This window comes from Rhinolophus ferrumequinum, chromosome 6 (genome assembly GCF_004115265.2).
Source record: "Rhinolophus ferrumequinum isolate MPI-CBG mRhiFer1 chromosome 6, mRhiFer1_v1.p, whole genome shotgun sequence".
NCBI lineage: Eukaryota > Metazoa > Chordata > Mammalia > Chiroptera > Rhinolophidae > Rhinolophus > Rhinolophus ferrumequinum.
In genome coordinates, this window is record NC_046289.1 from 62881623 (window position 1) to 62907020 (window position 25398).

At 54.8% G+C, this 25398-nt stretch overlaps 1 protein-coding gene across 2 annotated transcripts in view; it reads right to left on the bottom strand.

Moving 5' to 3' along the window:
- Positions 1-274: 274 nt before the first annotated feature.
- The window catches only part of STARD9 (StAR related lipid transfer domain containing 9), a 94361-nt gene continuing 69237 nt past the window's right edge, over positions 275-25398 (bottom strand). Inside the window, exons 21-33 of one of the 2 annotated variants that reach the window (XM_033107395.1) lie at positions 20537-20727; positions 19619-20096; positions 7973-18142; positions 7587-7784; positions 6994-7177; positions 6559-6696; positions 4782-4899; positions 4530-4654; positions 4274-4338; positions 3935-4137; positions 3646-3725; positions 3268-3426; positions 275-2783 (exon numbers count right to left, since the gene is read on the bottom strand). In XM_033107395.1, the coding sequence (XP_032963286.1) occupies positions 2682-2783; positions 3268-3426; positions 3646-3725; positions 3935-4137; positions 4274-4338; positions 4530-4654; positions 4782-4899; positions 6559-6696; positions 6994-7177; positions 7587-7784; positions 7973-18142; positions 19619-20096; positions 20537-20727 (12211 nt within the window). In that variant the 3' untranslated portion in view covers positions 275-2681. Of the gene's footprint in view, positions 2784-3267; positions 3427-3544; positions 3726-3934; positions 4138-4273; positions 4339-4529; positions 4655-4781; positions 4900-6558; positions 6697-6993; positions 7178-7586; positions 7785-7972; positions 18143-19618; positions 20097-20536; positions 20728-25398 lie in introns of both variants that reach the window. The other variant, XM_033107394.1, reaches the window with a different exon arrangement.

Genomic DNA, 25398 nt, shown 5'->3' on the forward strand with positions numbered 1-25398 from the left:
TCAGTTGAATCCGACAGAAATGGCTTACAGAGCTTGTCCACACGTACTTGTGTATTTCTCTGGGACAATGTCAGAGCTCTGCAACCCAAGGAAGGGTACGAGGCTCGGCCTAGAAGGGTCTGCCGTGTGACAGGGAAGCTGGGGGGTGCCCTTCCTCACAGTGAGTCCTGTGGGGGGGCTCTCTTTATCACCCTCGAATCGTGCTCTGTCCAGTCAGGCTGTGCCTTTCCCTTCAGCTCATCCCATCCACTCCTTTAAGTTTCTACGTCTGAACCTTTTTTCTTAATCTCTTTATTTTTCAAAGACTTTTATCTTTGTTCTTTAAATCCAATTTATTTTACAGAAACTCAGGAAGTTCTGAATGCCTGGGAACCAAAACAGCTTTAAGAAATGCTTTATCTTTCTGTACCCATTAGATGTGGCTGAAGGAAAGCACCGCCCCTGGAGGCTGAGGCCCGAGGTGAGCAGCAGCTACTTCAGACAGCAGCTCCGAGGGAGGTGGGATGGACAGGCACGTGGGAAAGCCTGAGGCCGAGGATGCTGGTTAGAGGCCGCGCTGAGCACTGCCCCCTTCCGGAAGTCGGTGCTGGCCCGCGGGAGCCGTAAAGGCCCACACTAGGCAGTCAGGTGCCCTAGGAATTACAGACGCAGGCAGCCAATGAGCTAGTGAGCTAACGAGGTTCCTTTCTACATATCTGCTTGCCCTTTAGTGTTAAAAACTGGCTTTCAAAGTGTGGGCCCCTCTCCAGGCTCACTGAGTCAGAAACTCGGGGGTGAGGCGCAGCCTGGGGTGTAACAAGTTCTTCAGGTGATTCTGCTGTACAGTGAAGTCTCAGAAACTTGCCTAAACTAAAATCGGACTTCACCCTGACCATGGAGGTCTGTGGTCATCGTTAACACCGACATTTTGCTACGAGATCAGCCTCAGTTAACATTCTTTACGTTGTTGACTCGCAGGCCTGGCATGTGGCTTCTCTAGTAAGGGGCCAAGGTCACCTCTGGGCTACCCAGACGTTCGTATTGCCCTTGCTGGCTCTGCCTCAGAAGCCCCAGAGCTGCACACCTGCTAAGGAGCTTCCTTCCAGGGGACCGTGGTCACCGTTAGGTGTGGCAATGACTTCTGGAATCCTCCCTCATTGTTCATTTTTGGGCTACAGCTGACTATAACTGGGCAACTAATCTGGTTGCTATTTACGTGCCTCAAAGCAGTGCCGAGCCCTGGGAGGCGCTCAGTACCTCCGTGTAAACTGCATAGCTTGAAACCAGGCCACAAGGAGTTACTGCCATCGTCATCCCCAGGCGAAATTCTGAGCTCAAGTGACACACTTGGGTAGTCTTCACTAATAAAAGTGCGTATCAGAATTTTAATTTATAAGTGTCCTGATCGTTTCAATCAACAGTCTTGGTGAGCGATTTATATGAAAATAGATGAGAGTACATAAATAGGCTGTTAAATATACCAAGTGTCACCAAAAAAACTAACCAGAAAAATAAAAGTTTAAAGGCAATTAACCTTCAATCAACAACGTATAAATAACTTAATTTGAGGTAAGAGAAGAAAAATCCTCCAAACACTTTTAGAAAAATAAATCTCTGCTGTACTCTACAGAAATTTACCTTTTTAGCACATCTTGATCCCCATATAGTCGTCTTCTTCCACCAAAGATTCTGGACACCAGAACTGACGCTGGGAGTCTCCCATCCCTACCACTTCCAGGTAACCACTCAGCATATTCAAAGCTCATGCACAGTCAACCAGAAAACCACCCGTTGTCCCTCCCGTCCTGGGGTCGCTGGGCTACAGCAGCAGCCTGACGTGCTCACAGACCCCTGGAGGCTGAGCCCGAGGCGCCGAGGTAAGGAGCCTTGGAACGCCCCTAGGAGTTCCCTTACCTTCTCTCCGTCTTCCAGTTTTTCACCTCTGACATTGCTCTCGGCAGCAGCCAGCAGCTGGCTGCCCACCTCCTAAGTCTGCACCATCCTCCCTTAAAGAGCTAGGCCCCACTGTGAACTCAGATCTGTCCAACCTGCTTCTACAGTGGGCTCAGTCTACCGAGCTCTGCTCAACACTCCTGACTGAGGCAAAGACCCAAAATCCTCTCCTGTGAGGGAAAGGAAGAGAGGGGGAAAAGGAAAAATTAATAAAGTGTTTGGTAAAAATTAAAGGAGAAACGATTCTGAATCCGTGTTCTGGTTTGTGCAGCAGTTTTTTAAAACCAGTTTTCTGTTGGGTATTTTCTGACACTCCATCCCACGGTGGGACTGAATGCTGGCGGCAGAGTCTTAGCCAATGGCTGCCTCCCTACCAGCCCGAGGGCTGGGCCGCACTAAGGAAGCCCTGCAGGCTCCCCGCTCTGTTGGCTGTGCAATCCTGGCCCTCAAGCAGCTTGTCTGCCATAGAGTCCCAGAAACAGGAAAGAAAGGTGAGAAGTTCAAGAAGGTGAGTTGAGCTTCATTTCTCGGGGTTGAGCTTCATGAGCTGAGGCGCTGCACAGGTGCCAGCTGTGACCAAGTACTGACTGGGCTTCGCTGGCAACTCAGGGCTGAGTACTGTCTGCCCAGTCGGCACCGCGAGCAGCTCGGCTCTTCCTGCAGCAGGGTGGAGAGTAACAGGAGCTGCCCCGGCGTCTCTGGAGTGTCCTGGGCCTGCGTCTCAGCAGCACCATGTTGACAGTGACATGCTAACTACCAAGGAAGGAAGCCAGTCTGGCTATAACCAGCGGCTGCTGTCTGATGAAGGAGCTTAGCAGCTGAGGGGGGAAACCTGGAGCACCAAGTTCCACCTGAAATAAAGCAGAGAGGGGAGTCAAAGGTGTGAACTCCTGAGAGTGTGCCAGGGCACAGTTCAGCCACAAGCAGCTCCCTAGGCTGTCGTGATGTGAGAAGCTCCTCAGACTGTACAGCCCTGGAGCTCCCAGGTCCTGGGTTCTGCTGTTCAGATCAAAGCAGCGGCTTCACCTCCCAACGACAAGGTCAAGTCAGGGAACTGGGAGAGTTGAATGGAATGGGTCATGCTCTCTCTGTCCTGCTGTGGACCCTGGGAACAGCCACAGGAGGCTGCTGGGCTCTGGTAAAAGCCACTTCAGAGAAGGCTGACCAGCTCTGCCTCATTCCTTCCTTTTTGATTCCCCATGGACTCCCCTTACTGTGACCCAGGAAGCCCTTGAGTCTTGAGCTCTCAGGCCACAGGGCCTGGGCACTCAAGGGTGTTGAGCAGCTGAACAGAAAACTCCCGGGGCCATGAGGCGGGCTGCATGGGGTGCACACCTGGGCCAAGTAGATGACTCTGGTGATCTCCTTCCCCTCCACAGTGAGGGGCTGCAGGATCCAGGCGCTGGGCAGGATCTCCCCTCGGACCATCTCTCTGCTGGGTCTCGGCATGGATGTGTCATATACGGACTGAGCTGCCATGACAGACAGGTGCCCCTGGAGGAGAGAGTGATGTGAGTCCCGCCGGTGTGATGTGAGCAAATGGACAGGCTCCGCGTGTCAGTATCACGGAACGCAGCGCTGGGCCGGCCACCCCCACCCCCACCCAACTTGCCTTCCTTCCCCCAGAGGACCTGAGGCCCACAAAGATTTCTTCTCACAACACTGCAGCCCACGTTCTTCCCACAAGAGCTTTACCACAAGCAGGGCAGGCACCTCTTTGGCTTCCACGCAGACACAACAGAAATCCCGCGGCTGCTTCAGGGCGCACAGGGTGGGACTGCACACCAGGTACACTGGAGGGTCAGGGGTAGGGAGTCAGCAGATGCACGGACACACCTCGTCCAAACCGTCCTCGCCCAGGGGCGCCCCAACACCCTGTCATCCCACAACCTGCCACCCAGCCGGACCGAGCCTGAGCAATCCTGAGGTAGTCTCAGTACCCAGCCTCCCGAGGAGGCTGCCCCGACCTGCCACCTGAGATGGCAGAGCCCCCTGGGCGTACCCAAACTGATGCTGTTGGTGACCCGCTGATGCAGCCTCACTGTCTGGATGGGCTTGTGGTACAGGGGCCACAGGGTGGGGTCACTCACAGCTGCCCACACGTGAGACAGCGGCTGGAACAGCACGCCGGCCCCCAGGAAGCCATGCCGAGTCGAAGAGAACATCTTGTAGTAGAGCTGTACCTCCTGCTCCTCACCCTGGTAGCTGGGGACACAAGGATGAGGAGGACGGGGTGAAACGGGTTCTCGGCTCCCAGAGGAGCAGCTCGGGATGCAGAAGGGAAAGGAGAAAAGGCAAGTGGGGCAACGCGCGTGGGACCAGACGCTGCAAAGGAACTCACTTCCAACCGGCTGCTGCCTGGCGGCTGAAGAGGTTGTGCAGATCATCCGAGCAAGCAGCCATCACCTAGGGACACAGCGGGGACACATCACCCAGGCCCGTGGGTCAGTCACTCAGGCCAGCGTTTACAGAAGCCCCCTTTGTCAAGATGGAGCCACTGAAGAAGCCTGCATCAGCCTCTGCCCTTCCTTCCCCTTCCCCCCAGCCGAGGTCTCTTAAAGGAAGTGTGGGGACAAGTGGAGCAGTTAGTTCCTCACGTCAGTCATGGATATGTCTACGATGTGCCTGGCCAGGTCCTGGTAGGAGGAGCAGGAGACGCTGGTCCCCAGGCTCGACAGGCTGGACGGGGAACAGCAGCAGCTGCCCAGGGAGGCTCTGCGGCCTGCAGTGAAGAAGGGGGTGGGGGGCCTGAGACGGCAGGGCCTTGGGACAGCACCAGCCTGCGAGGCGGCGAGCAGACCTCAGCCCCAAGTCCCCAGACCCGGCGGGTGGCTGCCCCCACCACTCACTGTGGGCTGAGCCCTTCCAGGCAGCCCCGGCCAGACTCAGGGGGCTGTTCCTCACGGCAGAACGACCCCGCACATCCCCCATCCAGGAGTCTCCAGAGTCGAGCAAGTTGGCGTCCCCCTGCAGAAGAGAGGATGCTCAGCACCAGAGCAGAAAGAGAGAGAGCAGAGTGCCAAACGCCGGTGCAGCCTGATCGCCTGTGCCTCTGAAATGCACTCACAGTGCCCCACATAAAGACTCAATGAAAAAGACCTTCCCCGTGGGGCTTACAGGAGCTGGGTGCCCGGGAAGTTGACAGCAATAGAAACCAGTCCCTGGACCATCTCCTCACCCTTCAAGCCACAGGCTCAAAAGTTGCATGTGGGAAAGTTCCAACGGGTCACAACAAACTGGATGGAGCCTTCTGTACCACAGTGGCAACAAGAATGACGCCCTGGCTGGAACTGGGCTTAGTGTGGGCAGCAGACAAAGCCCACGTGGGAGATGGCAGTGGGAGGGAAAGCAAAGGGCTGGGAGAAGCCTGACCCTTCCTCCCGGCCCAGGGACAGCAGCCAGGCCAACGGTCCTGATCTGGAACCAGACGGGGATGATCGTCTAGATCTGGATGCGGTCACCTCACCTTTACCTCGGCCAGTTCCGCAGTGACGTGACCCTTGACCTCTGCTGGATCTAACAGGCCCCCATCCTGCCTCTCATCACTTCCTAACCGAGCACTGCGTTCAAGACAAGGGGAGGTGAGCAAAGGCAGTTCTATCTCCATCCCCGTCTCCTTTCCTGGCTGCAACATGCAAGTGGCCTCTCCGACTTTAGGCAGATTGAGATCCCATTCCACCTCCTTAGGAACTTGTCCTCTTTGTTCACTTGTCGCCTCCACCTCTCCCTCTTCACTAGATTCTTCCTAGTAGCATTTAAGTTGCAAAAATGTCTCCCACCTTTAAAAACCTTTCTCTACAGGTGTCCCTGCTCTGCCCCTCACAGATAAATTTCCTGAAATGATTGTCACCGTTTCTGTCTCCCCTCTCGCTCCCTTCTGAACCCACTGGAATCTGCCTAGCCTTCGCCTCACCACGCCTCCCAGCAGCCGTCCCCGAGGTCCCCGAGGTCCCTGAGGTCCCGTAACGTCTGTGAGGCTGGATCTGGGGAACAACTCTCAGTCCTCAACTTACTGAGCCTCTCAGTGCATTTGACTCGGCCAGCCTCTCCCTTTCACTTGAGACAACTCGCTCCCCGAGTCCCCAGGCTCCTGAATCCAGAGCAGGATTCCCGTTAGCAGGGCTCTGGTGCCTGCCCAGTCCGTCCCTTGGGTGTGCCGTCTTCAAGGCGACCAGGTGACAGGCCGGCTGGTCCAAAGCTGGCCCTGTCTCTTACCCTTCCAGTCTCTGTTTAAACACACTCTTCAGAGTGTCTCTCCTGAGCTTCCAGACGAGGTCGGGTCCTCTGTGTTATGCTGGCTTAGCGTCCCTTCTTCATAAAACTTAATGCAACAATAATTAACCATAAAAAAAGCTGTTTCATAGTTACCCTCTAATAGCCTGTTTAAAGACAAGAATAGTTTTGCTCACTGCTGTATCCGCAATGCCTAAAATAGCGCCTACAAAAGAAACATTTGTTGAATGAATGAATAAACGGAGAGAGAGAAAGACAGAACTAGAGGAAGGATGAAAGGCCATCATACGTGAGAAAGGCTCACATCAGCAGTGGCCTCCGGGAGGCAGAACTTCCTGCCAGAACTCTTCTCAGCAGTCGGGCCCTGGCTCATGCGCAGCAGCTCCCACTCACCACACTGTCCGGGGACTGGAGCCGGCCTGACAGGGCTGGACTGCTGTTGTAGCCAGAGGTGACGGCAGAGGAGAGGCTGCCGCTGGAGCTGGTGCACAGCGAGCTGGAGGTGCCCAGGGTATGTAGCTTTTCCTCTTCCTGGAAGGACAGACCTCCATCAACCAGCTTCCGGGGCACCCTCGCTACCCAGCCCCCACCGCTCCCAGAACCCCCTTCTCTCCTCCCCAGTGCCTCCCGCCTCGCCTCACACCCTCACACCTCCCTATACCCCACTATATACCCAAGCCGCCTCCCCCCAGACTGTGGCCCTGGGGACAGGAGCTGGGCTGATGAGGGTGACGCGTAACGAGAGTGAGCACAACTTTGAGACGCATCCCAGTGAAGGCGCCCCAGCCTCGGGTCTGCCCCAGGCTCCAGGCCCGTCCCCCTGCCCACCCTCAGCAGCTGGCAGAGGATCTGCTGCCGGATTCTCAGCTTCTCCTGCTCAGTCCGCTCCCGCAGTCGGTCCCGGGCCTGGGCAATCTCCACCTTGGCCTCCGCGCGGGCCCGCTGGTATTCTCGTAGCGTCAGCTCTATGTCAGAGGGCAGGTGAGCAGACCTTGATGCCAACCCTGAGCTCCTGGAAAAGACCATGGGGTAGAAAGACGCCTTCTAACACGTGGGTGGGTGAGGCCCGTCCAGCACCACTCTCGAATGAGCTTTCCTCTTTGCCCACAAGGCCTTAAGTTTGGTTTTACATCTCACACTGAGGCTCAGGCCTGCACCCCCACGTAGCACGCTACAGTCGTGTCCATCCTCTCCCAGGACTCCTCACTGCCCACCTCTCCCTCCTACACCCTCTTTTCCTTTGTCCCCAACTCCCACAGCTGCCTCCACTTGTCCCAGGCACGTAGGGCCGACTCCTGGAATTACTCCTGTCGAGGGAAGCTGTAGCCTCCTCTCGCCAGCAGGCTATGACCTGGCCGCACTCCCCACAAGCCTTACCCCACACACAGCTGCTCTCTGCAGGGCTCGGGGGCCACCCTTACCTGGTGGAATCCACAACATCCTTCCTCAGTTGCTGCAGGTACTCTCGGCGCCTGCTGGGTAAGTCAAGGTCACGGGTGGGTAGATCCCTGTTGGGCAGGAGGCTCAGCTGTTTCTGGGGGCTGAGGCTTCGTGTCCGACGGAAGTTCTGAAGTCGCTCAGCCCGCTGTCTCCGGAGGGTCTCAATGGTTTGTTTTTGCCTGAGATAAAACGTGATCGATTCACTGTAGCTGGCCCTGAATGCCCTTCTCCATGTTAAGATCTCTCTCTGACCCCTGGAAGATCCCAGAGTTGAACAAGGGGAGCGGAACAGCCAGCTATTAGCCTTCCGTGGTTCTCCTTCCTCCCCGGCCACCCCTCACCCCCCCACTGCAGGCCCGGCCCTTACCGGGCGTAGAGCTCCTCCCAGGTGGACGGCCCAGGTCTGTCAGCAGCGAGTGCCTCCCCCATGCCGCTCTGCAGCACCTGGAGCAGGGCATCGGACTCCCCGAAGCCACGGTGCAGTTTTGCTTCCGTGAGTTCCACACTGAGTGAGAGGTTCTGGGTCCCAACTTGCAGGGGGATCTGCTCCCTCCGGGGCCACTCAGGACCCCGGCTCTGGTCGTCAGGAGGTTGGGGGGGCCTCTGCCCCTCCTCTCCAGAGCTGAGATCACGTCTGGACCCCAGCAACTCCACCACACCTAGCCCCCCAGGAGAGTTGTTCTGAACCCCACACCAATTACTAAATTTGTTGTGCACTGGGAGGTCCCTCAGGCTGTGGTGCTGGGGCTCAGGGGCCCTGCACTTTTGAGAACTGGGGCGCAGCAGCCCCTGAGGTTGGCAGGCCTCAGCTGGGCCCAAGGTAGGACCCTGGAGCCCTGTGTCATCAGTCAACTCAGGGCCAGGGCAGGGGCTGGGGTGCTGGGGGCCTCCCAGGGAAGAAGACAGGTCCGGAGTGGGCTGCAGCTCCACTGGACATGCTGGACTCTCAGCCCCATTTTCAGTCCTGTTCTGCCATCCACTCAGCCTCCTAATGCTCAGGGGGCCACACTTCAGGGAAGCCATGTCCTCAGGGACAAAGCCATCAGCAGGCCTCTGGCTCCTACTCCTCAGTGGTAGAGACAACAGTCTGCGCTGGTCCCAGGCGGGGGTCCGGGTTTGAAGCCGCTGACAGGGCTTCTCTAAGATACGAATTTGGAGCTCCGGGCTCTGCTGCAGGCTGCGTGCGGGGGTTACCTCAGGCAAGGACCTGCTGTCGCTCCTTTCTAAGGGACTTCTGCTTTCTCTACATGGAGTCCCCACTCTCTGGGGGCTACTGGACTCATCAGTGGTTTGAGAATTACTCACTGGAGGCCTGGGGGCCTCGAGGGGAAGGTCTGGGCTGGCAACGAGCTTCTGGTGGCCTTCAAGAGGTCGAGCTGAGGGGGCTGAGAGGAACAAAGCACCGAGGGGGAGCCCTGCCCCTTGAGTGCTGGCACTGAGAATGAGGATTGGGGAGGAGGCCCTGTCTACCAACAAGGCACTCGTGGGGCCCAGCTTCTTCTGCACCCCAGGCTCCCCAACAGGCTCCACAGCACAGGGGCAGGGCCCTGGGGAGTGAGAGGTACTGAGGCTGGGGCTGCTGACAGCCAGACCGGGATCCTCTGGCTGGGAGCCGGTGGGCAGCGCAGCATCAGGAGAAGCCTGAGGGCCCACACAAGGGAGGTTCTGCCCAGAGGGGGCCTTCTGAAACCTCACGTGGGAGGAAGGTACGGGAGGGCTTGGAGGCCTGCAGTGGGTGCTTTCTTCCTGAAGATCTGGAGGTCCTGCCATTTTCCATGCTGCTCCCTCTGCCTCTGTCTTCTGAGGAGTCCCTGGGACATGTCCCTTTTCTTGAGACATGGAGGAGACAGCTGAGCCCAGCATTTCGAGCACCATGCCGCTCTCCTGAGGGCTGGCCTCTGGGGCCTGGAGGGACAGAGGGGGTGGGGCCAGGTCCGTCTGGAGACCCTCATCCACGGTGGTCTGAGTACAGCCATCTGTCCTAAGGGCCGGGGCCACCTCATCTGGGGTGTCCCTCTTGGTGTGCTGCTCCCTTTCAACCACACTTGGCTGGGAGAGACTCCCCAGCAGCTCTGAGGTGCTGTGCAGGAGCTGCGAGAGGTGTAGAGACAGGCTGTGCATGCTGGTCCAGGAGATCAGGTCCGAGACTGGCCCTGCGCTGGCTTCCGGCGCAGCAGACAAGCCGTCAGGGTGGCCCCCGTGGGGCCTGCAGCCCAGGGTCTGTGTGCCCTGCTCCACGCTGCTCATCCGGGGCTGTCCCACAGGGCCGCCCTCCTCTGATGGGTACAGCAGCATAATCTCATCCACTAGCCCTGCAGCACTTCCTTCAGCCCAGGGGGGCTCACCCCTCAGACAGCCTGCTTCATCAGGGGTGCCTGGCAACTGGGCTCTCTTGTCAGGACTCCTAGTGGGGGCTGCCCCTTCAGGACCGGTCAGGACATGGGGGTTCCCCAAGGCAGGCGAGGAACCCCATACTTTCCAGGCCTCACGTGAACCTTGGACATTTGCAATGGTGCTACGTGGGCTCGCCAGCCCCTGGGCCCTGGCATAGGTGCTGAGGTGGGAGTGGACCGAGCTATTCCGGTCTCCTAGGCCGTTGTCCATGCTGGAGCACCGGGCCAGACTGGGCGGCTCGAGGCCCTGGGACGTCTGGCTACCGGAGACGTCAACCGCACTGCCAAACACATACTGCTTCCAGCCGATGTGCGCAGGGCCCTCTGGGTGCTGGGGCAGGACACTGGGACCGATGTCACTGGAGCCAAAGTGCAACACTCCTCTGTCCGCCTCCGAGAGCCACGTCGCTGGCCCAGGCCAGCCGCCCAGCCTCTCTGAGCTCCCCCGCCAGGCCTGTGCCGGAGTACCAGGCATCCAGCTGCTCCTGAAGTCGGGGCTTGGCATGCATGAGGGAGCTGACGCCGTTGGGTAAGGAGGGCTGGCAGGCTGACAGGGCTCGTGATCAGCAGGGCTCCTGCCCGAGGTAAGCGAGGCTTTCTGACTGCAGTCCTCGGCTTGCAGAGGTGCTGCCGCTGACTTTCCTGAGGAACGGCCCCAAGGACGGGGGTTCCACAATTTGTTAGGCTCCTGTGTCTCTTCATCTGTGGGGGAAGGAGGCTCCACACTCAAGTTGAGCTCCTGAAGGGACCAGGAAGAGCTGACCACAGAGAACTGTGGTTTGGGGGAGGACCTGGAGTTTGGAGAGCCAGAGAAGATGGCGATGACAGGAAGCGAGCGTCTGTGGTAGGGAGCCGGCTGCTCACCGCCAGGGGAAGGCAGGCCAGGGCTCTGGTCCATGGGCCCCACAGGGGCAGCAGCAGGGTCTTCAAAGCCTGATGGGAACGTCTGGGACACAGCGGCCTTGGCTGCAGGCCCCTCCTCTCTGCCTGCATTTATAGTCAGACAGCTGTCTGAGCCACCTTCATCGGGACGCGGAGGACAGCTGCCCTGGGCAGGGTTTTCACCACCACCTGAACCTGGCTCTCTCTGCTTCTCTTCCTCCTCCCAGGGCCTCTTAGCCTGTGGTTTGGAGACATGCTCTAACTCTGCTATGAGCTTGGCTGGGGGACCTAAGCCACTGTGACCCCTGGACTCGGTGGGAAGTTGTGGCTTTTCTGGAAGGCAGCTGATGGCATTTTCTAAACATCCATGCTGTGGTTCCACCAGCAGCTTACACCCAACAGACTCTGCACTTAAATTCAGGGGGTGAGGTTTCCTGGTTGTTGCAGGTAGTTCAGGCTTGGTTTGAGACTGCTGTGCATTCTGGCCACTGATTGAGTTGTCCTGGAAGCTCCGAAGTGGCTCAGAGTACACACCTGCAGGGAAAGGGACAGCCTCAAGCTCTGTGCTGGTTTTCTGCTCAGCAACCTTTTTCTCAGGATCCCTTCCTGACCCTGAGCTTCCCTCAGCACCTGCGTGGAGGAGGGGAACTGTCCTCACGTCAGAGGCAGCAGGGGTGCTACATCCTTGAGCCAGAGACAGGACAGCAGCAGCAGCAGAGGGCTCCCGGGTACTGCTGTCTGTTGGCTCAGATTTCACACAAATGCTTTTGGGCTCAAGGCCACGTGCCAGGAACACGTCAGGTTTCCCAGAATAGCTGTCTCCTCTCTCGTCCACTCCACAGGCCCTGGCAGATACTATGCAGGGGGCTTGGGGAGGCTGTGGGGTGGCCTCAGAGGTCCCCCTCCCCTGGTCACCATTGCTGTAACTCAGTAAAGTGGAGGAAGGGGGGGAGCAGGCATGAGAAGCAATGGGTTGAGGGTTGCAGAGTTGTCTGCAAGGAAGAGTTCTGCTGTCTTCTTGCCCCCGAGATGGGCTGAGAGTCCTTGGACCTTCCATGCTCCCTGAGAAGACAACACACTCTGAAGTGTCCTGCGGGCACCTGCACGAGGCCTCCTCTCCCCCTCCCCCAGGATCTGCGCTGGGTCTTTGATCTGGCAGTGGACTTGGTCTGGGATGGCTGCTGCCAGCCCTGCAGGCTTCTGTCGGCCCAGAACCAACATTCCCCGCCCACCTCACACTCTGCTGTGAGGGAGCCTCCAGTTCAAGCCTTCTCAAGGCTCCAGGCAGGATGGTGCCTTGTTTGGGACTTGCCCTCCCTTCTTCTAAGACGTTGGAAGCTTTGAGGCCGTGGCCGTGGTCTTGGTTAGGCGCTGAGAGGCTGCCAGAATTCTGAACATCACAGATCACAAGCTGCCTTTCCAAGCAGGCTGTTTTCCCTCCCTGTGCAACCACCAAGAAGTTAGCTGAGCCTCCTCCATATGTGGTGTCCAGGGCTCTAGGCTCGTGGTGCACTGGGCTGCTCTCCTGACCACCAGAGGGCTGGCGCTCTGCAGCCACCCAGGGAGCTGAGCTGCTGTGCCCAGGCCCACTCAGTCCCGGATCATCGGACGGGTCCTGAGAAGGTAAGGCAGCCGTGTCTCTCTCTGGTATGACCCTCCTGTCCTCCTCTGCAGCTCCTGAAGGAAGACCGTCTGAGCCCAAAGGATCAGAAGGTGTTCTAGTCGCTTCTTTCTTTTTCTCTCCGATTTCCAAAGCGCTGCAGTGACATATAAACTCTTCCCCTGCTCCCAGGTAACGTCTCAGTTCCCCAGAACGATGGCTGTTGCCTAGCGAAGGGTCAGCATGGGAGGAAGTCTGTGAGGGCGGCCGTGGCCCTGTGCTGACCTCGGCGCTGGGCACAGGTTGAGAGCTTTCTGTAGCGAGGGCTGTGGCCTGAAGCACCTGCCTCTTATCAGCCCCCAGACGTCCTGGTTCCGCAGAGGGAGATGCCACGTGAAAGCCCTGAGCTTCGCCCTCATACCTGGGCCTGTCTGACACTGGCTGGTCCATTTGCTGACACTGAGGCCTGCCAGGGGCCCTGGAAGGACATTCAGGTTCTAATAACGTCTCATAGTACGGAAGGACTGTGCCTCCAGCCAGCAAGTCATGAAGCTGCTTTCCCTGGTCCTTGGCCTCCAGCACAGCCAGGCCTGTGGGTGGACGGGCCGTGGGCTCCAGGGATGGCGCCCTTGGCAGAGACACAGGTGCTGAGAAAGCAGCACTGGGAGAACTGAGGGCCTCGGCCTCCTTCTCTGCCTTCTGCTTCACCTCCCTGCCTCGGTCGTTACCTTCTTCTAAAGGACAGCTGGCCCTCTTTTCAAGCGGGCTAGAGACCCTGTTCAGGGAACTGGCTCTTTCTGTTCCTCCTTGTGCCTCAGCTTCAGAAGCAGAACTAACCCTGGTACTTGAGCCCATCATGGTGCTTCTGGGGTCCCCTCTTTGGTATTGAGGGCTGGTGCTTGCAGGTCTCCGGCCCTCAGCACCCGGGGACCTGCTGTCCGGTGCACTGGACTGACCCTGAGATCCCACAGCCATGGAGATGGCAGACACACACCCAGCAGTATGTGCCACGGAGGAGCCGCCTCTCACATTTCCCTGAGGGCTGTGGCTTCTGAGCTCTCCACACTGGCCCTGACACCCTGCTCCGGGCACCCAGAGACTGTCAGGCATTTTCAGCACGGTAGGATCTAGCACATAGTCGACTGAAGAGATGCCTACAGTATCAGGCGCGTGCAGAGAGCTGCTCGGCAGCCTCGGGGAATGCAAGGACGAGGTGTGAGGAGCCGCAGGGGCTGCTGGCCGGCTCAGCCACGGGCTGCTCTCCTGGCTGAGAAACGTGCCCATACAATGCTGGCTTGGACTTCGACGTTTCTGAGTCAATGAGACCATTTGGTATTCCTGCTGTAGGCTCTCTCCTCTTTGCGTAGCCATTTCTTTGACTCTGCCTTGAACTTCTGGTTCCTCTTGCTTAGAACTACTTTCGGGTTTGGCAACTTGGCTTTCCTGAAAACCTTTCACAGGCTCCGACTCCTCAAGACTTCCCCAGCCACAGGGCTGCCCTCTGGGGCTGGCTGACCCACGCACCAGCGTGCCCTCCTTCTCAGAAGACCTCTCGGGCCTGGCCTGCAACGGCACAGCTCCAGCCGACGCTTTCGTTCTCCTTGGATTAGCAGAAGTGTTGGTGGACTCTGTGGGAGCTGGACATGTCCCTAAATAATCACAAGTGTCCCCGGCGGGTGTGTCTCCTACAGCTGCGTGGGTGGGCTCCCTCACAAATTTAAGATCTTGTACCCATTCCCTTGACATGAAGGGGCTCAGGGTAATTTTCTGGGCCTGGGAATCTTCCCCAATGCTACTGTTAGCCTCCATTTCTTCAGCTTCACCATCACTAAACATGGCATCATCTGTCTGCTTTGGAGATGGCTGATCCTTGAAGGACAAGTGGTTTCCAGAGCTGCCTGGCCTCAGGACACGGCCAGCCATCTCCTGGTCACTGTGGCCCTGGAACACAGTGGTACTGACGCCCAGTGTGTGGGAAGCACACAAGTGCTTCTTCTGCTGGGATCCCATTTCTAAGATACCATTTTCCAGCTGCATGACACTCTTAATTAGCTTCGCCATTTCATCAGCATTATGAACTCTTTTATTCTTTTTATTTCCCGAAGGTGGTTCTTTGGGATTTAATGTTTCTTGTGACTTTCCAGGGCCCTTGCATTCACTGAGGTTTCTTTCCTGAGAGCACGGAACTGACTGGAATCTTTCATGCGTAGCCTCTGTCCATGGAAGCTTAAATTCTTCCAAGCTGTCTTTGGGATGGAGAAATTTTCCCGACAGCCGAGTTTCATTCTTCCCTTCCCCATTGTGGGTTGGACTCTCATCCTGGGCCATTGTCTCTGGGCTGCTTACTCTATGACGTACTGATCTAGACTTCAAAGGAAGAGAAGTTTCCCCTAGCATGTCCCTGTCAGGACCTAAACTGATGGCTTCATGGATGAAACCAGACCTAGCCCCAGAAGGGAACTGTCTGTTCCTATCGAAGGCCTGGGTCTGTCTGAGGACTGCATGTGGATCCTGCTCTTCTCCAACGGTTTCAGGTTCCCAAACAAGGGGAGGCTTCCTGGACCCAGAACCGTCTGAGGAGACACTGCAATAGGACTGTACAGTGGCCTTTTCTCCCTCCTCGAGAGCTGGAAGACTGTACATATTTAAATTTCCAACTTGATTTTCAAATTCACATACTTTTGTGCTGGTAGATGTAAGAACATGTCTATTCTGAGCAACAAAAAAATAAACAGAATGATGGCTTTCTTCTTGAACATTTCCAGGGCATTTCCCTATTTCTCCGCTAACTTCCTGGGTGTTCAGACCGACTGGTCTCTCTGCTGTGACCTGCTGAGATGAGGTAATCTTGGAATTCTGTTTTTGCAACAGCACTGGTAAATTATTCTTCACATAAACATTCTGGAGACCTTGGTGGTCATGACCAAAGCCCCAGGCTTCCCTGGGGGGTGGGGAAGGCACTCTTGCTTCCCTGCAAGCCGGGATCTCCAAGGCAGTTTCTGTCAGGGCATCCCGGCTTCTGGTCACATAGACTGTTTCCAAGAGAGGCGGCTGCAGGGAAGATGGAAATGGATTCCAGGGAGCAGAGTGGAGGTACAGCTCTGGACCTAACGGAAAGGCAAAGGAAAGATCGGTGTGTCTTCCAAGAACTTTCTTGGAGCTCTCGTGGTAGTCTGCCTCAGCTTCCTGTAGGGGGTGGTGGTTGCTGTAACTTAATGGCCCCACCTGGCCTGCACGATTCTTCCCAAGAGGAGCCCAGCCTTGGGGCCAATGGTCTTCTTTGGTGGCTATGGTGACATTACTGTGACAAAGGTTCTTCAGGAAGAAACAGTCATCAGAAGAAGTCATCAAGCCAGGCTCCCTGCTACTCTGAGAGGACTCTTCAAAGTTGTTCTGTTTGATTTCACATGCTTCTGTCATGGAATCTGTTACCTTGTTCTCTGCAGCAAAGGCCAGTGCATTTGTTGTTCCAGAAGTCAATGATTCTACGTCTGCTGAATAATTCCCACTGTAACTCACCTCTTTCTCACTAGTTGTAAAGAAATCTGAAGTACCTTCTAATTCGACACTCAAACTGTCCTGTTGTTTCTCTGCTCTCGAATGCCTAAGTTTGGATAGATGGACAGGGAAGTTGTTGAAATCCAGACTGCTAGATGCCCCAGAACCAACTGCCAATAGAGCTTCTCCTCGTTTGCCAGTCGCCTGGGTCAGGGAACCAGAGTTTTCCTCAAGGGAGGTGACAGTTGGCCTGGGCTCTCCTATGGCCTCCAAGACAGGATGTGATAGTTCAAGCAGGTACTTCGTCTGAAGGGCAGCCCAGTCCTTCTCACGGGCGCTGCCTACATGGGCAAATGAGGCGGCGGAGGCAGCCAGCACGCTTGACACACTACAGTTGTTGGATGCGTCACAGTTGCCCTGTTGGACCGTGGCAGGGACACCTCTGGCCTGAAAGGAGCCATCAGCTCCTTGCTGAAGAAGCCTGTAAGACCCCCAGAGTGACAGTCTAGAGGCATCAGAAGCAGGGATTGTGTACACAGCTTTTACACTGTAGGGCAGCTCAGCACCGCCCGGGGGCAGTTTGGAGCTGTAAGGCAGGACTGCTTCTGTACACGATGGCTTTCCTTCTTCCGTATTTAGCCAGTATCCAGGCCTCTCCCAACCACAGGGCTGAAATTCCTGGACATCAGGACTTGGACATAAAGAACTCACGATTCCTGGGGGGCTACTGGGATCGATCTTGGAGTCACAGGAAAACCAGGAATCCAAGGATAACAGAGGGCTTGCTCCGGACACCTGCATGCCCTGGAGAGTGGTGACTTGTTCTGAGGAGTTTGCCTCCACCTCCGACTCAGGCTGCTCACAGCGGGGCTGGGACTGGGCATCCAGGTAAAATGAACTGCTCATTGGCAGCGTGGCATCCAGCCTGGCTCCTGCTCTGTGGTTGATGGGACCCAGCCTGCACATTGCCTCCTGGCCCACCATGGGCACACTGGAGGTCTGCAGGTGCCAAAAAGTCTCTGTGGGCATCTCGTCAGCTGAACCAAGGAAAGGCTCTTCTTGCTGCTCCTCCCCCAGTCCTTCCTCAGCATCGATCAGGCTGTCCAGCGAAAAGCTCCTGTGAGCCGGGGCAAACAGTCCACAGTCTGAGGAGGTGGTGAAGCTCCTCACTGAGTCTCTAGCTCTGGCCCTGAGGTGGCCGTGGCTGTTGGGGAGATCAGTACCCCCTGGGTTGTCCTGTGGCCTTCGGTACCCCTTCTCAGCCAGCGAGTCCTCCGATATTTGACTGCAGTCACTTTCAGAGTTCTCTGGCTCTGGGAGATCTCGCTCCTCCCCCTGCAGGTCCTCTGGCTTCAGAGTCTCCGTCCGGGCTTTGGCATAGACACAGGAGAGAGAATCCACTGAGTAACTGCTATCTGCATCAGAGAAATCACCATCTTTTTCTCTTGTGTGACCCACTACTGGGCTGGAATCTGTGAATGAGGCCGTGGCGTCTGGGTCCCCTGCACTGTGTTGTCTCTTCAAAGGGCTGCCATGGGGCCAGTGAGAGGACTTTTTGGTAATGTCTCTGACCCTGGCGGCCAGCACCCTCTGCTGCCCTGTTGATGCCCTGCTTGGAGAAGGTGGTTTGGATTCTACCCCCAAAGTCTTGGCTGACTTTCCACGCCCAACTGCCTGTTTGGGTCCACGGGGATGTGAGGAACTGCAAGCGGCTTCTGTAGTAGACTTGTGGGTCCCAAGGTGCCCTTTTCGCCGCTCTGCTGGTCCCTTAGCCCTCCTGGTCTGCGTGGAAGGGGGCAGGGCCCCTGGCTCAACTGTTGGCTTCGGCTTGTTAACTGGTTGGCCCAGAGAGGCTAAGCTCTGGGACACCATCCGACGGGGCTGCTTACCCACTCTCTCCATTTCCTGGATGCGGGCAGACTTGGAGCTCAGGGTGAGGCAGGCGCCTGGGGCTGAGGCCGCCCACCCAGCCAAAGCCGCCTGGGCTGTGCACAGCTGGCCCTCGCCTGAGGAACGGAGGGCATTGGTGCTGAAACTCCGTGTCCTTGGAGGGTAAGAAGCAGCTGGGGGCAAACAGGCTTCTGATGGGCTTTTCTCTGATGTTTGGTCAGTTAAGTCAGGAATAGAAGGTAATGTGTCGGAGATCTCCTGACTCAGGAAAACACTGTGGAGACAAGGAAAGCCATTTCAGAAAAGAAAGGGGTCCATAATTTCTGCTGACAGAGGGACTATAAAGTCTCACCGAATTTGCTCTGAAAGAGTTAAAGACTAGGCGAATGTCACTGGCCCCTGCAGTCTTTGCTGTCAGAGAAAAGCTTTATAGGTGGGAAAAGAAACTGTGGACTATCATCTTGGCTCTCGGAGGTCTCAGGTACACTCTGTTCCTCATTTTTTTATTTTATAAAAAAGTCAAACTGAATCTGAATCTAATACCTTTAAAGAAAACTTCCAGTTAATAGGCAATATGAGGAACAAAAGAACAATTTAAATGGCGCTACAAGGAATCAAACAGACAAATCTATGATGTGGCAAATTCTAAAGAACTGACCCACTTTCTTTAACAAATCAATGATATGAATAAAAATAAAACAAAAAAATTAACTAAAAGAAACTTAAAAGACATAACCACATGTAGTGTATAAATCCTATTTGAACAACTAAATATTTTTGAGGCAATTAGAGAAATTTGAATATGGCCTAGGTTGTAGATTATACTAAATAATTCATCTTAATTTCATTAGGTGTGATAATGACAATGTGGTTAAAGAAAAGTCCTTATGTTTTAAAAGTGTGTACTTGATGTAGGATTGAAATGACATACCTACAAGTTGCTTTAAAATACTTCATCAGGAAAAAGGAGGAGGAGAGAGAAAGCAAGCATGGTAAATCCTGATAATTGCTGAATATGAGTGACAGGTATACTATTCTCCTTGCGTATGTTTGAAAAAATTTCGTAATAAAAAGTGTTTTTAAAAGCCTGCCTAGTAGTCTGAAGAAAAGAGCACACATGACTCCAACAGACATTCATTGTGCACCTACTATGGGCCAGGCCGGTGTGCGGCCCAGAGGATGTAAGGAGGCAGATACAGTCCCTGCTCCAAGCACATCTCCTCACCTGGACTGAATGTAAGGAGTGAGGGAGAAAAGAAACAAGGAAGATCAAAAATCATACCTGGGAGCCAGAAAGCTAGTGTCCCACTCACTCACCAGTTGGGAGGAGGGGTCAGGAAGCTCACGGGAATTGGCGGGTGAGGTGGGCAGGGAGGGAGGAAGCATGTGGGAACAGAGTCTGCTTTGAGGCAAGATGACGTGGCGGTGGGGGCAGGACATGCACGAGGAGATGGCAGTGGATCGTCAGGGTCTAAAGATGAAAAATGAGGCTGCGAGTCTCACTCAGAAGTTAGCACACCAAGGAAGCAAGAGTTGCTCCTCAGTGGGAGAAGGGAAAAGCCTGAGTCTTAGGAGATACCAACTACAGAGAAAGGAGTCAGGAGAGGGAAAAAGTGACGAGGAAGGGAAGTAAACACATCTTTTCATTGCACAGATTGAGGAAACTGAGGCATCAGGAAGTAAAGAACACTGCCTGGGCAACAAGGCTGTAATCTCAGCCAACGCTTCTAGGTCACAGCAGCGGCTGTACCTGTGTAACTGGGGCAGGTACCGGAGGCAGAGCCTTTGGAGGCTCAAAGAGCTGCAACTTGTCGATTTGCTTCTACATTGAGGCCCCAGGACCCCGGCATCGGGGCTGGGGACCTGGTGTGGGGGCTTCTGGGGGCGGTCATCCCGGAACCAGCATAAAGCCTTGAGCTGCTCCAGTCTCTTCTGGGCCTCCAGCAGCTTCTGCTTCTTGATGATTCTCTCTAGCTGGAATGAGACCTTTTTCCGCCGGATGTTCCTTTCAGTTGCCCGAAGAGCACGTCTCTGCAGGAGCTGCAGTCGCACCACCCGCTTCCGGCTGTGGACCACTGGGAATGGCTGAGTCTCAGGATCTCTCTGGAGCCAAGCATCCGTTGTCACAGAGGCCTCAAGTTCTTTCTCTGCTGCGTGGTCCTGATGTTGCTGCTGTCGCTGCTGCAAGCTGGCTAGCCAGGTCTCTTCTCTGAGTAGCCACTGCTGGTCTGGGAACCAAAAACACCCTGAGAGAAGGTCAGCACCTCCCTCCCTGCCTGCGGCTGCCTGGATTCAGACACCTCCAGCAATGGCTGGGCCTGTATGGAGTGACAGAGCTGGCTGGGGTGATGTGGTGGGATGAGGGACACAGGCCCCCCTCCCACAGGACAAGGGAATGAAGCCCCCAGACCTCAGCACAGCAGTGGGTACATGCTAGGGCGGCAGCAAAGCTTGGACAAATGTGCACATGAGACGGGGCAATAGGAAGGTGCTTCCTTAGTCTTGCTTCCAGCCCCCTTGCAAGAGCCTCTGGGCTCTAAAGAGAGGAGAATGCCTGATGCCAAAGATTCCATCATATCACAAAGAACACAGACAGAATATAGAAGGCTGAGGAAGCATGAAAATGAAGAGAGGAGAAAGTGAAACACCATGAGCGACGGACACTTACCATTTTGAATGTGCCGGCCAGCATGCGCCTGGTCGAATTCCAGGTCCTGTTGGGATCTAATCTGTCCCACTAGGATCCGCTGCCGCAAATCCCCGACATAGCCCTGCTGCTGCTGACGCTGGGCCCTGTGGAGCGACTCTCCAGCCCTGGGTGGCAGGTGGTCCTCGTCTCTCTGCTCCCCCAGCACTCTCCTGTCACAGAGGGGGGCAGGGTAACCAAGAGGAAATGCAAACCCAGTTCAGTATAAACCAGTGGCCATCCAAGCACATCTGAAAGATCCCCTGAGTTCAACAGGGCAGAGAGGGCTTTGGACTTCTGGCAACTTGGGACACACAGGCACGGTGTCACAGGCGGCTTATGATGTCACAGTGCAGGAGATGAGAACAGTCCTGAGACTAGCATGTTCTTAGATGGTGGGTTTAGCAGAAATACAAGTTCATTTTGGTTAAGGAAAATAACCAGGAAAGTAAAGCAGCTTGTTAAAAACTGAAACAACATTTTAGCTAAATCAAGAAGCTTTGTCCCTTTAAAAAAAATAAAAAGACATCTGCTGGAAACAGAGTAGAAGCTCCAGAAAAACACTGTGGGAATGGAAGTCTCTGGTACATGTCCAGAGACTATGGCTGCACCTCCACCCCCTGTAACAGAAATCCTCTGTGATCTCGTAGCAGGGGCAGCCAATCCAGACGAGAGAGAATTTATACGTGTGGCAGGAGACCCAGAGGAGAGCTGGTCTCCACACCACGGCTGTTCTCAGTGAACCAGTCCTGGAACAGTTTTAGACTCCAGCATACCTTTCAGAGACATATGCTAAAGCATTTTCTGGTGAAAATGTCTGGAATTTGTTTAGAACCAGTGGGGAGGAGAAGAGGCAAGTGAGTTGAGATATTAATGAAACAAGATTAGCTATGAGTTGATCATTTATAGTGTATTTGGAATTTCCTTTTTTTTATTTGTTTTGATTTTTTATTAGTTTCAAAACAATGTAATAGACATTTACACCCCTCACAAAGTGATAACCCCCTCCCCCATCTACTACCCCTCTGACATCATATATAGCTGTTACAGTTCCACTGACTCTATTCCCTATGCTGTACTCCACATCCCTTGACCATATACCCTGTTTCCCCGAAAATAAGACCTAGCCGCATAATCAGCTCTAATGCGTCTTTTGGAGCAAAAATAAATATAGGACCCAGTATTATATTATAATATACTATATTATATTATATAAGACCCGGTCTTATTTTACTATAATTTTTGCTCCAAAAGACGCATTAGAGCTGATTGTCCGGCTAGGTCTTATTTTCAGGGAAACATGGTATATATATAATTATAGTTGACATTCAATATTATTCAGCTTCAGGTGTACAGCGCAGTGGTCAGGCATCTACACCGCCCATGAAGTGGTCTCCCTAGTAAGACAAGTGCCCTTTGGACACCCTACAAAATCTTTATAACATTATTGATCATACTCCCCAAACTGTCTTTCATATCCCCGCGGCCATCTTGTGGCTACCAATTTGTGCTGTCTAATCCCCTCACCTTCTCCCTCATCTCCACCCCACTCCAATAATACAAAGTTTAAAAACAATTCTAGATTGCAGTCATACTTTGTTCTGCCACCAAGTCCCTTGTGTGACCATGGATGAGTGAGCACCTTCTTCCGAAGACTGACAGCTTCTGCTGCATGCTAACCTTTTCTGGGGTCACCTGTGGCCTACTAGCGAGGCCCTCACATGCTGTTTCTGCAGGGCTGCTCCATCCATCATCTGGGTTTCTCAAGGAGCCCTGCGTGGGAAGGGGAGTGGCTGGGAAGGGTCAGGATCCACCAGAGGCTCACCAAACGGCCTGAATGCAGCCGCCCTTGGCCCTCGTGGCAGTCCCAGGATGCCATGACTGGGCACTGGAACCAGATCTCAGTCCGAGCAGTGTGCTCTAAGGGGCTCTCTCTGCTTAGGAGAGTCCAAAGCACAGGTCCACAAACTACAGCCTGTGGGCCAAACTGGGTCTGCAGCCTGTTTCTGTAACATGTTATGCAAACACAGACACATCGTTCATTTACATATTGTCCAGGCTGCTTCTGCACCACACTGGCAAAGCTGAGCAGCTGCAGCAAAAGCCTTAAATACTACCTGGCCCTTTACAGAACCCATGCTGCCGCTGTCTTAGAAGACATTACGATTTCTTAATGCAGCCTGAGAAGGATAGTGAAGGGTGGATGGGTGAGAGAGTGAATAGATGGACGGGGGTGGTGCGTGGGTGGGAGCTGACACAAGGGCAGTCTCTTCTCTGAAAAGGACGCTGTGAGGTGACTCAATCTGCAGTGGGTCCAAGGACAAGGACAGGCCCAGATACTTGAGCGAGTGTGCTCTGGAGAAGACTGGCACTGATGGCTGTGGGCAAAAGGCCAAACACACACAGTGGAATGTACAGAAAGGAGGAAAGACACCTTTGTCGCAGGTGAGACAAAGGCTAGGGAGAGCACCTGGGAAAACAAACCAGTTAATGCCACACGAATAGAAAAGGTAGTTATTGAGAAACAGTCTATACATGTTTCATGCCTGCCCTCCTGCTCCAACATTTATCCGACCACAGACCATGGCTGAGTTACAAATACGAGCCCATCTGAGGGTCTTAGACTAACCCAGCTCAGATCCAGACCTTCAGATGCAAGGGGCAGGGTGGGGGGGGGTCTTCATTCTGAATTTCCTGAGAGTATTCAGCTTCTTCTCTACCATCTCGAACCCCTCAGATTGACAATTTCCTTCTCCCTAGAGGAGAGCTCCCTCTGTCTTTACTCCTGGAAAGTGGCAGCTGCCAGTCAGCTTCTGCTGACCCAATTCAGTTTCCTTCATAGCAGCATCAAGACCTGCAAGGAGAGGCAGGCAGGCAGTCTGGCAGTATCACTGCAGACACCGCACACTCACTCAAGATGCCACATGCCGTCAGACTAAAAACAGCTCCTCTGCTAAGCATACTAGCCAAGTTCCCAGAAAGGAGGTGAAAGAGAAAATACCAACCTTATGCTACATGTCTGGGTAGATTACCATGGGCAAGCCTTCAGTTACCTGCCAGCCAAGGACCTCTGTCTCTCTCAGATGACTGCCCTTCGTCTTGGGTGGCTCCTGCATCCCCCATCTGCTGCCTGGTCCCCTGCTTGTCAGGACTCCATAGCGCCCTGCCGGCCGCCTCAGGGCCTGACAGCTTCTGCAGCAGAATGCAGCAGCGTCTGCTCACTAAGGCAGCAGTGGCGGTGGCAGCAGTGACAGTGTCTCCCAGGCTCTGGGCACATAAGGTTAAGCCCCCAAAATTCCAAATGGAAAAATGCCAAGAACAAGGGCAATGAACAGTTTTCAAGGACAAATTCCTCTGAAGTCCAGATCACCATTGTCAGGGGAAAAGGAGGCAGACTGGCCAATTTCCCCTGGCTCTGGAGTCAGCTCTGGCTTTGTAGGCTCTCCATGAGCGCTCCTCCAGAGAGAAAAAGGGGGGAAAGAAAGCCTAGGACAAGAGGAGGCTGGGGAGCCAACCCCACCCAAGGGCAGAGGAGAAACTCTCATGGAGACACAGCCACACACCGACTGGGAACCCAGCTGACTATGTGCAGTTCTCTCCACTCTCACGGGTTCTCTCCCGGTCCCTCTGCCCAATCACAGGCTGCAGCCCCACACCACCCCACTTCCATCAGGGCTGGCACATGATACTGGCTACGGCAGCTGGGCAGGACCAGCCCAGCCCACAGGCTCCCAGAGCTGGTGCTGAAGAGTGGAGGCAGCGAGTGGGAGAGGCCTTGATTCTCCAATCCCTCTCTGTCCTCTGAATGAAAGGGGGCATTCTTGGTGTTACTGAAAGGTCACATCTGTGCCCATGAGGCTGGAGAGCCTGAGCAGGCCGTAAAAAAGGCAGGAGACCAGTGTTCTCTGGGGTGGATGGGTCAGCCGGGGTGAGATGGGAGGACAGAAAAACGAAAGGAAGACTACGTTCCTGGACAGCTCCCCACAAGAGCTTCCTAATGGCGTGGCTGTGGGGTGCCGGGTACTTGGCAAAGCACTCCACATGTTCTAGCCTTTTCAACCCATCTCACAAGGATCCCTGGGAGAGAGATGGTAGTCTCCTCAATTAGAGGTGAGCAGACAGACTCAGACTCCGTAACTTGCCTAAGGTCACAGAGCTTTTCTGTCGTAGAGCTAGGAGGTGAAGTGGCTTTATCCAACGCCAGCATCCATGGTTGTTTAAGTTACAGTCATTCTCTGTAAATCTCTGGACTCTGGCAAACGCACCCCTTCAGCGTGTCTTCTCCACAGAAATCTTACCTCAGACAGGTCTCCTTTCATGGATTTACTACAAAAAGGGAGGGCCTCTCTGACAGAACAAGAACCCCCAGCTTCAGTCCTGACTCCACCCCGGCCTTGAATTACTTCACCCCGTGTCCCCTCTCTCCCACTTTATCTGTCACCCCACAGAGCCCTCGGTCACTCACTACAAGAATCATCCTTCGGCCCTTGGCTGCCCTCTGTGACGACTTGCCTGCTGGTCACGCTCCCTGCATCAGAGCTCCTCTGCTCCTGCACCAACATCCCTCACTACCGAGGTCAGACCCAGGACTACCTTCAGCTGCTATCAAATGTTCCTGGCAGCTAGAAAGAGCAGCTCGATTTCTCTGAAGGAACCGGGGCACCAAGGGCCATCATAACCCTCCCAGGATACGGTGCTGGAAAGCCAACAGCAGTGGTCTCACAGGCACAGTGTCCCCGATGACATTTTCTACAGGAAGTCCCCAAGGCAGTGGCCACTTTGGCTATGGGAACAGAAGGATGCCACTGTTCCCAGGATCACACCCACAAGGCATCTAGATCTGG